Source organism: Euprymna scolopes, chromosome 7 (assembly GCF_053919585.1).
Source record: "Euprymna scolopes isolate OS-2025 chromosome 7, ASM5391958v1, whole genome shotgun sequence".
In the NCBI taxonomy this organism is placed as follows: Eukaryota; Metazoa; Mollusca; class Cephalopoda; order Sepiida; family Sepiolidae; genus Euprymna; species Euprymna scolopes.
Genome location: NC_136488.1, coordinates 146474563 through 146488693, shown reverse-complemented (window position 1 = coordinate 146488693; position 14131 = coordinate 146474563). Strand labels below are relative to the sequence as shown.

General features: G+C 35.5%; 1 protein-coding gene across 2 annotated transcripts in view; it reads left to right on the top strand.

Moving 5' to 3' along the window:
- Positions 1 to 14131, top strand: part of LOC145280034 (arrestin domain-containing protein 3-like) — a 141355-nt gene that overhangs the window by 104212 nt on the left and 23012 nt on the right. For both annotated transcript variants that reach the window (XM_080131695.1, XM_080131696.1), the window contains 2 exons: positions 1968 to 2090; positions 7205 to 7434. In XM_080131695.1, coding sequence (XP_079987821.1) covers positions 1968 to 2090; positions 7205 to 7434 — 353 coding nt within the window. The remainder of the gene's footprint in view (positions 1 to 1967; positions 2091 to 7204; positions 7435 to 14131) is intronic.

Here is a 14131-nt window from a genome sequence, read left to right as displayed (position 1 = left end):
TTGGCCACAAGGAGTAATACAGCACGTTAACTTCTGGTTTGTATCGTTTGTTCAAACATGTTTTTTTCCTCACATACACACACCCACATGTACGCACGCACATATGCACAGACACACACTTACATTCACGTTCACGTATATACACTCACATTCATGTGCATACACACACACGCTAACATACACACATGTACGCACACATACACACACTTGTGCGCACACACAGGAAATGTCACTTCCCCTGAAAGGAAATCTAGACATAAAAGTCAACAACAAACATTCAACTTCCTCTTTCTTCCCTTTTACCTGGGTTTGTCAACCAGACAAGTTCACGTCCACAGCTCTTGGCTTGAAGACTTTTTCACGTGGACGACTGCTATCATGCACTTGCGGTTTTGCTGAGGCCAACACTCTCTCTTTCTTTTCCTACATGCTGGACTGCCATTTCTCGTTCCTCTACTTCATTCCTTTTTTTTTCCACGCGCATAGTCGTCAACGACTGAATGAACACATGTTCCACCTAAACCCTTTGTTTTCGAAAGAAAATAAACGACATGTTCATTTTATTCAGCAATTGAGTTTTGTTTCCTTCTTTCCATTCATTTCATTATTTTCTTTTGTAGCAGGTTAGGATTATTATATCCTGGCCCGCAACACATTGATCCTCTTTTCTTCATTGAGCATCAAAGAGTGCAGATGTAACGATAAACTTTTTCTGGTCTAGTGAACGCTAATCTACCCCTGACCTCACCGTCGACTTCTCATCAAAATCTATAAACGCAAGTAACGTTACTTATAATCTCTCGCTGAACTCTTATTACCATTTGTATCTGCTGTAAATAAATTTATTTGGATTTTATGGTATATTTTATGGTATATCGGCATACTTTGTGTCTTCATAACTTGGCATAGGAGCTCAGGCAACAAATAACTTCAATCTCCTACTTAACAAATAGAGATTGTATACCCCCACCTGACACCGTAAGTTGAAATTTTTTTTTTCAAAATGGCAAACTGGACTGAATTTATTAATTTATTTCATTGCGGACTATTATCCTCACTTTTGTTTTTTTGTAGTTGTTGTTTCACGACGTTTCAGACAACTATTCCTCTGGCCTTCGTTAGGTGGTTTTTCAATGTAAAAAATCAAGATTATATAAGATGTGGGTCAAATAACGAATCACCATGATGAACATAACCAAAGTTATTGCTAGATATCCCAAAATAAAATTATTAAGTATGATGCTTTGGTCAAGTTTAGTGATGATTGGTCAAGTGATGTGGGTGTTAAGCTCTACACAAATAGACATAGCGATAGATTTGACCAAATACATAATTCCCTTCACAAAAGTAACAATTGTAATATCGTTTATTATTAGTACAATGCAATATATAGTGATTGACTATGGTTATCGAACGTGTCATTCAAGAGAGTTTGTAAAAAGTTCATAACATGAAACTGATTGCTTTAAATTTTGATCCAACTGGTGTTATTTTTTTGTTTTTTTTTCAAAATGTAATAATTTAATTCAGTAAAGTTGTATATTCTTCGGTTTTGTTAGACAATAAAATGCGCATGATGTTTCTGAATTTTTGAGATGAGGATTGGTTATTCGTATTATTTGGGTTCATTGGATTACTGTTCTCATCTTAAGTGTGATTCAAGGATCTGTGGCACAGTACTTGAAAAAAATCAATTGTAAAAAGTGATATTCTCCTGAAGGTTGTAGGTTCAATCCTCAGTGTGGGTGACTGAAAAGATGAGAATAGTAATCCTATGAATTCAAATAAAACGCACATATTCAGGACATTTATTCTGACTTCATTTTTATTGTTGTGAGGGGAGGGGGGGGATATTGGTTAAAATATCAAGAAAGATAACAATGGAAATCTCATAGTTGGAGGTTAATCTACTTTGGTAATTAATCCAGGAATGAATCATTGTTATTTAAGGTGTTATTTATTTTCAGGGATTCGTCTCACACTGCGCGGCAAGGTTCATGTAGAATGGAAGATTATGCGGACTGGCGAACGAAGAAATGTGAAGCAAGACCATTATTACATTGACGAGAAAGCAGTTGTTTGGGGAAAAGGTAAATAGAACTTCTTAGTCCAACATAAGACATGACCATACCATATATGGGTCTCAATCATGTATGTAGTCCTTTTAAATGATTGAAAGAGATATGAAAACAGAATGATATTTCATAACCATTTATTTCTTGTTGGTTTCACACCTACAAAATATATGATAATAGTGGTATTAACTAATACCCAAGTAACAACAAGTCTCCCCAAGGCAAACTTCCTTTTAGATATATATATATTGTTTTTAAAATATAATTATCGCTTCCCATTTGGGGTGATCAAATTGGTCAAAGGAAAAATTATTCCCGACTCGCATTTAGGTAAAAATGAACTTTCGTAAAAATAATTGAATTCATTCAAAACGTATTGCAAAAACAAAAACAAATTTATATATATATATATATATATATATATATATATATATATATATATATATATATATATATATATATATATATATATAATTTAATGTTGGGATGATTAATCGGAATCAGAATCGGGAATTGGAAAAATCGGAAGATTTGGGGGTATTGAAATCGGAAAAATTGATGCCTATTTTCCGATGCCAAAGCGATTCTTTTAATTGTCTTTTTTTATTTGATTTTGTTCAGACGAAAATCTTCCATTGCTGACAATAATGATAAAATAATAAATATTTATTGATTTTAAAATACCTGTAAAACTAAAATCTATAGATCAATCTCTACAAGTGTAATTTGACGTTTCCGAAAACATCAGCATATTTAACATGCATTTTTTGCGAAAATCGGGAGAAATAACAATCTTATAGTTAAATAATTAGAGATTTATACAGAACCAAAATCGGTAATTGTATCAGAATCGGGAATTTAGCAGGGAATCGGTAATTGTATCAGAATCAAGGAAAAATATTGGAATCTTCCCATCACTAATATATATATATATATATATATATATATATATATATATATATATATATTACAGCTCATCAGAGCAGCTAGACAAGCAACAACCTTGAGCCAGGATTGAAACTTAACTAGGCACTAGGCAACAGTCAGCGCTTCTCACTGTTATGGTATTTGGTTGCTGCTAAAATGGGTATACGAAATTACAATATGCTAACAGGCCACCTGGCGTTGCTTGGTTGGAAAGTATGCATAAATATTAAATCTTAATTAATTTAGAATTTTTATTTACTATAAACATTAAAAAAAAAATTTTTTTTTTAAAATAAAAACAGGAAGAAACTGAGATATGTGCATCTAAACAGTTCACTTCTTGTAATTGAAGGAAAAAAAACTCGAGCTGAAATCGTAACTAAAATCTAAAGACAGTGAGTCAAGTACAATAATCATTAGACCAGCTTGACACGATCTTTAAAAAGTGTTTTCAAACCTACTTATTCTTAACATAAGGAATCTGTCATGTGAATGATTCACGCATACGCATTTGTGAAACAGTTGATAAACAGATTAAAAATCCGATAACTCCCACGTACCAATTTTTCAATTTTGATCCCTTAGCAGTCCATTTTTCCATATGAAAACCAAATAAAAAGTTTTCCACGTGTCTGAATACCCTATATACCTATTTTCAAGTCTAAATCAAAAATTCGTTAAGTATATAGGTTTAGAAGTGCCCTCACACACACACATTTTCACTTTTATAGATATCAATATATATATAAGATTGTAACAAATATATATTAAGTTCAATGAAAGTGAATTTCTGCCTTCAGGGCATGTATACCATTAGTTATCATAGAAAGTTGTTTTTTAAGTGTCTGCTTAAAAAACAAAAACAAAATAAAAAAAAAAAACATGTTGTGATACACACACACCAAGCTATACCGTAAACGCCTAGTCGTTTCTGATGTTTTCATGATATAGTTGGAGTGGTCCAATGTCTTTATAGAAATGAGATGCACCTTTATCAGCAGTATGAAAGGAAAGTTCTTTGAGCTGTCAAAGGTCGGCCAGCAGTTATATTCAGGTAAAGATTGTCGATACTTAAATATCTAGAAGGCAGGGGCTGGAGAGAAAAAGGGGAGGTCTTTCCTTATTGCTTCTAAGGTTCTCCCAGCTGACTGGTCATGATTCCCAAAGGAGCTGAAGTAGTCCTTCAGGGGACAGATAAAATCAATGGGCACTGCAAGATGATTGGTCAGTTTGTAACCAAATCACCTAGCAGGGACATTTCTTATGTATGACAAAATAAGTCTTTATTTATGACTGCTACAAACGAGTAAAACAAGGTATGAAGCCATTTGACATAAACAGCTAAACAGAACGAATGATGATTATCGCAAAGGCAGGAAATGCTTGCTGACCTCAGTTTTGAAAAAAACAATATTATAAGTAGGAGAAAAGCAGCTAGCTACAACACCCCGCCCCCTTTCCGTGCTCTTAAGCCCCAGAGAAAAAAAAACAATGACTAATGTACCAGCCTTCATCTTTTCACACACATCTATACACACACTAACAAGAATAAGGTTGCAACACTATGGGCCGATGCTAGGAATGAAATCCTGGTCACCGGAAACCAATATGTAGCATATGTGCATCAGTTACTAGTGTAACTGCCCAAGCGTTACACAAGCATCCTGGGAATGGCAACCAATGTACGTTTGCTGGCAGAGAGTTACCTTGTTGTCATTTGGAACCCTCTGCTCCTCAACAACTTTTCCTGCAGTTCCACAAGGAGCAGGCCCTGTTGGTGGGGCATTAGAATACACCGACTGCCCCCCTGCAGAGGGTAAAAGTCCCTCAATGGGGGTCCTGGATATGACCTTAAACTATATCCAGTGGTGAGGCCTCAGCTTGTGGGCTTTGGGGAGTGTGGAGCCACCCTTTAATTACCATTGCTCCCAGGTCCACTCCTGCCGATGTTAACAAATAGTATTCCAGCAAACAATAAAACCTCAGTCTATTGGGTTTCCTTCTCTCCATTATTGTTCATCTTAGGTCACAACGGCAACAGTTCTGAGGAGGATGGGAGAGTTTCTTGGGCTTTTTTTTTTTTTCCAACCAGCTCCCGTCTGTAATGCTCTGGGAAATCAAATGGTGACGTACCTCTTTGTTGGGTTGTCCATTCCCTGGGATTACTTCTTCCTGTTGTGTTCTGGCTGAGAAGAGTGACAACTTCATCTTGATGTTCAAGGCAGATTAAGCAACACCGAACACACGTTGTAATATATTAGAAAATCTCAACTATTTTTTTCATAAGATATATTGACAATATTTTACAATAAAATATTTACCAACAATTCATCACATTTAAACTTTTAAATTATCAAACTTCTAGAGAGCTAACTAACCTTAGCTATTCTTAATTAGTGCTGGTGAAGAGATGGTGGCCACCCCGTTCTGTTTTACAGGGGGACAAAAATATATGCTCACCCCATGCTGTCGCCAGTGAAAAAGAGAAAGAGATATGGCAAATTGCATTGTGGTCGCCTTTTTTACCTGTATCCTTCCACGAGATACCAAATCACCTCCCGGATATGGGGGGTGGGGTGACAACACACTGGCACTTACAACACAGTGCCACATATACACACACACGCTAACAAGAGCAAGTAAACCAACACACATGCATACACAATACCATGTTGCCAAATAATTACATACATGTATTACTTAGACATACATATTCACATTATGAACATACTGATCTACACAATTCTAAGTTTGTGAGTACTGATCCAATTTTCTTTACTGATGTGAACCCAGAATTGGGATCTCAAAAGAAAAGCTCCGTACACGGTATAGGTTTTAAAGATAGAGTGAAAAAGAACAAAGTTACAGGAAAAAAAATGATGACGTAAGTGAGGCTTACTTGTCAGTCAGATCTCAGTAGAAAATCTCATTCCCCTGAGAGTACTTGGCTCTCGATTGATATATACTATTTGGAAGAGTCCATTAATGGGTATGGAAATGGTCCCATGAACATTTACTGAAAAGTAACTTTTATATCCTTAGCTCATGAATAAAAATGTTTTGTTATAAAATTTCGTTTTTCTCCAGTTTTCACTTACCAAACTCTGTTTATGTTTTTGTTAGCACTTACTAACTGGTGACCCATCTATTCTCTTTATGTTGCATCCATTTCCATTTTTATATGCGTGCCTGTATATTTTATCCTTCATTTCCTTCCTTTGCTAAAATATAACTTTTATACATTTATTTATTTATTTATTTATTTATACATTTATTTATTTATTTATTTATTTATTTATACATTTATTTATTTATTTATTTATTTATACATTTATTTATTTATTTATTTATTTATACATTTATTTATTTATTTATTTATTTATACATTTATTTATTTATTTATTTATTTATACATTTATTTATTTATTTATTTATTTATTTATTTATACATTATTTATTTATTTATTTATTTATTTATACATTTATTTATTTATTTATTTATTTATACATTTATTTATTTATTTATTTATTTATTTATACATTTATTTATTTATTTATTTATTTATTTATTTACGGACTGTTATCCTCATCTTCATAGTTGTTGTTTCACGTCATTTCGGTCAACAATTTCTCTGGCCTTCTTCAGGTGGTTAATCGCAACGGGATAGGAATGCTGAGCCTCTTAATTGTATCCTCAGTAATTACTGCCTTCCATAGTTGTGCAATGGATAGCGGCGTTAAATCTCTAAGGTTTCAGAAGTTAATGGTTTCAATCTTACTCAAAGCCGGCCTGAGGATTAGTTGGCCAAAAACGTGATGAGACGACAACAACAACTATGGAAGACAGTAATTACTGAGGATACAGTTAAGAGGCTCAGCATTCCTATCCCGTCATGGTAAACCACCTGATGAAGGCTAGAGGAATAGTTGGCCGAAACGTCGTGAAACAACAACTATGTCCGCAAATAAATAAATGAATATACCAATTACTCATCTCAAAGGATTCCGATAATAAAATAATAACTTTTATAACCAAATTATTTTAAATATTGATGTCATTTTTCAAAGAGTCAAAGATACTTTCATTGTCTAAAATGGCCTCTACCAAGACCAGGGACCATGCCACAGTTGTTTTAATTTTTTTTTTTATGACAGTTTTTAAATTTGTTTTTGCTTTATTTTTGTTTTTTTGTTTGTTTCAGATAAAAATGAAGAAGGCAGCGTACCTATCTTGCCTCGTGGCAACCACAGATACCCGTTTCAATTTCAACTACCAGAATCTGCTCTCCCTTGTTCGTTTGAAAGCAAAATGGCCACCATTCGCTATTATCTCCGAGTTATTATCGATATGCCATATGCTTCTTCTCCACAGGGGATTAAATATTTTACTATTATTGGTCCTCATATCGATTGCATGGATGAACGATATTTGGTAAGAGATTTGGATTTCTATTTTAACGAAATACCATCCTTTAACATTTGCTCATCTAAAATTCTTTTCATTTACTTGAAATACACATTTGGTCACAAACACTGGATTCTGTAAAGGAACTAAAGCCTGAGTCAAGGCCACGCATAAGAGTCAACCACCTGATCTTCATGGATGACCTTAATCTGTATGCCAGTTCAGACGCTGACAAATCAACTCTTGCAGGTTATACATACCTTCTAAAAAGATATTAGAATGAAGTTTCGTCAGGAGGAAAAATGAGTTGGAACAGATACATTGAGAGCATTGCCAAGGCTGCTGCAAAGAAGATGGGTTATCTCTACCGTGCTAGAAAGTTTCTTACACCTAAAAGTATCCTGTACTTCTACAGGGCCACCATTTGCCCATGTATGGAGTACTGTTTTCACATTTGGTCTGGTACATCTGCTACCAGTCTCTCACTCCTGGACAGGGTTCAGAAGAGAGTCGCCAACCTGATAGGTCCTGAACTGTCATCTAAGCTTCAACCTCTGTCTCACCAACGAAATGTTGCATCCCTCTGCCTGTTTTACAACTATTTTGATGGCGGATGCTCTGACGAACTACAAGCACTTGTATCCCCTCGGCATAAATACCCCCGACAAACCTGACAAGCAGCAAAGTCCCACCCCTACACAGTAGAGATCCCTAGATGTAAGAAAGCTTTTTACTCTAATAGTTTCTTCCCCAGAACTGCTAGACTCTGGAATTCCCTTCTGGGTTCCTGTTTCCCCAACTGTACTGAAGAAGTTCAACTTAACAGACATCTTGCTGCTCAACTCCCTGCAACTATATCTCTGATAGTAGCCCCCTACATCATAGTGGCACTGTGCCTAATTTGGGGTAAAAATGTAATTTAAAAAAAAAGGACAAATGTCCTAAATATTCCTTCAGATCTGGGGAGAAGATACAGTTTGATAAACATACAGCCATCAAGGACCTAGAGGAGCAGGAACAATACAAATATCTTGTCATAAAAGAGAACGATTCAATTTTTCGTGATATTATAAGAGAAAAAATTGGCAGGGAATATGTATGCCATATAAAAAAAAAAGCTGTAAAACACAGCTTATAAACAAAGACAAGTTAACTGCCATTAATCAATTAACCTTGCTTTTGATAACATAGAGCTTTGACATTGTTCCTTTTTACTTGCCTCCCCACGAGGTCAGAGTTAGACACAAGGTCGGTTTTTAATGTGGGGAAAATCCAGCTCCTCAAAAAGGGGCACTCTGGATAGGAACAAAAATAAAAATTATCTCAGTCATGAAGGATTTCTCCTCCACTGACCAAAGACAGAAAACGTTAAGTATAGCATCAAAACAGATACTACACTGTGATTTTGATGTGAAAGCCAAGAACTTGTTGATTGGCACCAAAAGGGCATTAATAGACTTGACACTAAAATGAGGAAAATATTAGCACTATACAGAGTAACATATAGAAACCAGTGTCTGTGTAAGCTGTAGCTGCCCAGAGTAGCAGGAGATATGGGTGTCTCAAAATTGGCTATCAATATCATGTCATTGTTGTGAGCACTGGACAATATCTGATGAACTCTCAGAGTTCAAACTTCATCATCGGTACATCAGCATCAAGAAACAAGAACCAGCGGAACAATCTCCATTACAAGACTATTTTATGAATGAGACAGAAGCACAAAATAAGTCTGCTACAGAAATAGCCCAGAAAGAGTCACCAAAAATATACCAAGACCTCCCATTGCAAAAAAAAATAAATAAATAAAAAATAAAATAAAAAAAATAAAAATAAATTTTAAAAAAAAATGGAAGAATGGAGCAACCACTAGCCTACCAAATATTTTCTTGATGAATTCACCCAGGAATATATAGATAAGTGTTATGGGGTTAAATGGTAATAAGAATGAACGAACACAGATTTTTTAGGAACGAAACATGTATTCTCATATATTACAGGCAAAGTGAGTTGAGCAATACCATTCCTCAATGGTAGGGAGTTTGCACCCGACCTCCTTGGTTGCGTGCCAATCTCTAACTGCCGGGCACCGGTACTCGATACTGGAAGTGATCTCACCAAAGGAAGTAACGTCATGAGATAGTCCATTAATCCCATGGAGGGGCGTCTCCAACAATAAGGAAAGCTTTGTAGACAGGCTGAAAAGAGGATCGCTCTTCTGTGGTCAATAGAGCATGATAATGGTTGCCCAAGATAAAAGCTTGATGACCAATACTTTTAAGAATATGGGGGTTTCAGTAATGACAACAAGTGCACATTCTTCCACACAAGTAAAATCTGTGAGCCACCTGACATTCAGTTGCAAGGTTCTGCTTGAGGATAGCTACTATAGAATGCTATATTATAGTGTAAATATTTGTAGTGGACTATCTGTAAAAAAAAAAAAATTCAATATCTAGTGTAGCAGCAATTTCTAGGAACGTATACCAGCAAGAACTGTTGGAAATAAGTCATACACCATCCACTATAACTATGCAATCCATACTGTTGTAAACTTAGAAAATGCTGTTAAACCTGACATGGGACAAGAAACAGAGTAGCAACCATAGTTGAAGTGAGTGACCCTAATGATGCTATCTTAAACAGAGCTATGACAGAGACGATAATTAAATACCAAGGTTTTATGCATGACATGTATAGAAACTGGAATATGGAGTACTGTTATCATATTTGGGCCGGTGAATCTTTGTCCTATTTGAGGGTTCCTGATAAGATGCAGAAACATATCCGTAATTTGATTGGCTCATTCTTTAATCTTCTCTGCGCTCTCTTTACCACAGATGTTGCCGGTCTCAGTCTTTTCTATAAATACTATTATGGCATGATGTTCTCCAGAATTTTCTGATCTATTCTCTGCTTCATTTGTTACAGCTCATTTGACGTTGGTCTAGTGGTCTCCATTCTACGGCATAATCACATTGACATACCAGTTCTCGCCAGATCACCGAAGTTAAACAACGTTGACCCTGGCTAGTACCAAATGGGTGACCATTTGGGAATTCTGAGTGCTGTATGTGCTTTCTGCTTATCTCGGCATTGTTTCCAGTCGTCCTGAACTTCCACTGGTATTCAACAATGTCGACTCAGGAGAGGTGTGGTTGGAGATTGTGCAAATCTTGCTCCAAAAATTTCACGCACAGGCACCCATACAGTGGCTATCCATAGTCATTCCAGACTGAAGGAAGCCTTTAGTGGTCTCCATTAATTTGCTCTTTTGATACCTCATTGTAAAAATGCTTTTATTCCAGAAGCTTCTTTCCAAGAGCTGCAGGCTTGTGGAACTCTCTTGTTGCTAATTGTTTTCCTTCTATCCAGGGATGTACAGAGGGGGAAGGGGTTACTAAGGGTTCCCAAGCACCTGTCCCTTTTTACTCCTGTTCAAAAAGTGGCCTTTTCAGAGGAATGTATTATAGGCCTGTAACCCACCATTACTATATTTTTGCCGTTTATTTCACTTGAGCATCTGCACCGAAAAAGTTCTCTGCACCTCACTGCTTCTACCTATGAGCTTGGTCTTTTCAAGACTGAGGTGGATGTGAAAGATGCCTTTTTTCCTATTCTATTAGCTACTCTCCAAGAACTGCAGATTTTTTGGAATTGACTGTTTCTCCTATCTATAGCATTGGTCTTTTCCGACGGAAACGGTTTTCATATTCTTTTTCAGCACACTGAAATCTACAAAAAAAATATTTTTTAATATGGGGAAATAGATATCTTGTGTATTTGTGATGATCATATTTTGTCTTTGTTAGCTCCTTACATAAAATGGCTTCATACCTTGTCTGGAACGATTTCCATAAAAAAAGGAAAATTTCCATTATTCCAGTAATCATATGAGCTAATTTCCAAAATAACCTGGTGAATATACCAAGTGAACCAAGTACAAGAGAGGAGTAAAAAAAATTGCAAATAGACTCTTGAAAAGATCTCTCAGTTGAAGTCTCTGAAATAGTGGATGAATGTCTGTTATCTGGTATGATATCCCATTCCTAAAAAAAACAAAAAGATAATAAAAATTTTAAAAAAAAAAATGTTTACACTGTAATATTTACTTGCACTAATATTATTATTTCTTTATGCAAATTAGGGATTGTGTTTTAGAATTGTTTAGATGAGGATCGATAATCTACGTTAGTAGAATTATTCAAACTAATATTCTCATCTTGGTTGTTAATTTCATAACATTTCGGCTAATGTAACTGCTAGGTACAACCTAAAAATATTAGAGTTATTCCCCTTGGACCGAAGAAGGGAGATTTATCGCCCTTGGAAAAAAAAAAACGAGTTCTGCCATGACAGTTTTGGGAGGTAAATAAATGTGTCTCATGTTACAGATTTTAATCAATGCGCACCCAGTGACTTCTACATTACCATCCTGATCTGTAAGTTGTTGAATAAATCTGTTAAAAATTATACTTCGTCTTCTGCTCTTAAAGTTGATATCAAACCAGTAACATATATTGTCAGACATAACAGTAAACTTTGATCTTCTTACTGATTTCGGTAAAATTTTACTTTAAGGCCACTCACGTTCTTAAAGAAAAAAATATTTTTTTTGTAGATTTCAGTGTGCTGAAAAAGAATATGAAAACCGTTTCCGTCGGAAATTTACCGTTTGCATGGTATGGACCCCGGAATGTTAGAAGTATGCATGAGCGCGAGGAAACATAAGCGAGCTTTTTCAATGGCGGAATCGCGCGCGCACTCGCGTACCTGACGGCCTTTTCACAGAGCAATAGTAATGTTTGGCGGAAAATTTCAAAGTAGATGAAAAACAAGAAAAATAAAACAACTTTGCGGGGGAGGGGGATGTCGGAAAGACCCTTTTTTGTGGCGGATAAATCAGTTTTTTTTTTTTTTTTTGGAGGGTGGGGGGGTTAAGTTGGAATAGCATTAATAATCTTGGAAAGACTTTTTTTTTTTTTTTTCTAAACAATTCTTTTTCTGGAGTGGCAGACAAATTCCTTTTTTTTGGGGGGGGATCAGTCAGAATAGTTTAACATTATGTAGTAACCAATAATTAACATGCAAGGAGTCGACACCTAACCATAAATCAAAAGACAGAATGATAAAAAATGTCAAAATGATACACTTACATTATCTCCGTTGTTGGCAAATGTTCCTTGGCGCGTGTAACCGGTGGCTGGGTGGGTGCTATAAACAAATATAACTTCCGGCGCAAATTAAACCCCACACCCCACCCACCCCAATATATATGCGGAAGAATATCAATTAAAGAATTTTCGAATTTTTCGAAATTATTGATTCTTTCTACAAATAATGGTAAATATCCAGATACGCTACTACAGAACACCGACCACTCTAATTTGTTTTTTTATAGGTAATTGAGGTCGCTGACAACGAATCTGATAGTCAACCTTGGGGCAAATTTACCGTTTGCATGGTATTTACCCCTGAACCAACGAACTACTTTTCACCATTTTGCAGCTTCCGTTTATGCTACGCGCATGCACGCTGTAGCATAAACGACGGCTTCACCAAGCAAACTACGTTGGGGGTGGGGATTTTTTTTTCCAGGACATAGAATTTTCTCATTTTCAAAAATATATTATAGCACTTTTTGGGTGGAAAATTTAAAATTAGCTGAAAAAGAAATAAAACAAGAAAAGGAAAGCACTCCAAGTTGGAGTAGGGGGGGGAGTAATTTATCTTTTTTTGTTTTGTTTTTTTTTTTTGTTTTTTTTTACCTGGAACATAGAATTTTCAAATTTTCAAAAAGTAATGCACCGACATTTACCAATTAGAACACCATTTAACATTTTCCGAAGATTTTACTGTGTACATTGAGGGCGCGATCGGGGGGGGGGGGCGGATGTGATGTTGGGGCGCGCGTCATCTCAAAGGATTCCAATAATAAAATAATAACTTTTATAACCAAATTATTTTAAATATTGATGTCATTTTTTGAAAAGCCAAAGGTACTTTCATCGTCTAAAATGGCCTCTACCAAGACATATTTCTCTTTGTTTGTCTGCCTGTCCGTTCCACTTTTTCTTGGAAACTACTGGACTGATCCGATTGAAATTTTGTATGAACCTTTGTTATGACATGGTGCAACAAACCAAGTATTATGGTATCCATTTGATGCGCAATAAGGGATTAGTCACCACAATACCATATTCACTCCAGAAGTTTTTTCAAAAGCTACTGGATCGAACTAGTTCAAATTTTGTATTGATCTTTGATATTATAAGGTGCATAATAGTTATGGTATCTATTCAATGCACAGTTAGAAATTAACAGGAATTAATATCTAATGCAAAAAATTAGCACAGATTTAACCATATTCAACCATCGATATTTGACAGAAAGCACTTATAACAGGCCATAACTTTTGCGAAATCTATTTTCTAAAGACTGAAAATGAAAAAGAGTTACTACTGCTACTACTACTACTACTACTACTACTACTACTAATGTTAATAGAAATTTGTTAAAATGTTTTTGATGTATAATGGGGGTATGACTCCAATTATTTGGATGATCGTTTTTATAACCACAGTTATCAGTCTGTCTCGAAATGACTCAAGATCGGGACTGCATTGATTCTTCGCCAATTTGATTTACTGCTGCCATCTTTGTTCAACATAGTGTTTCAATACTTAACATAATTGTTTTTGTTTTTTGTTTTTTAATGTGAAAA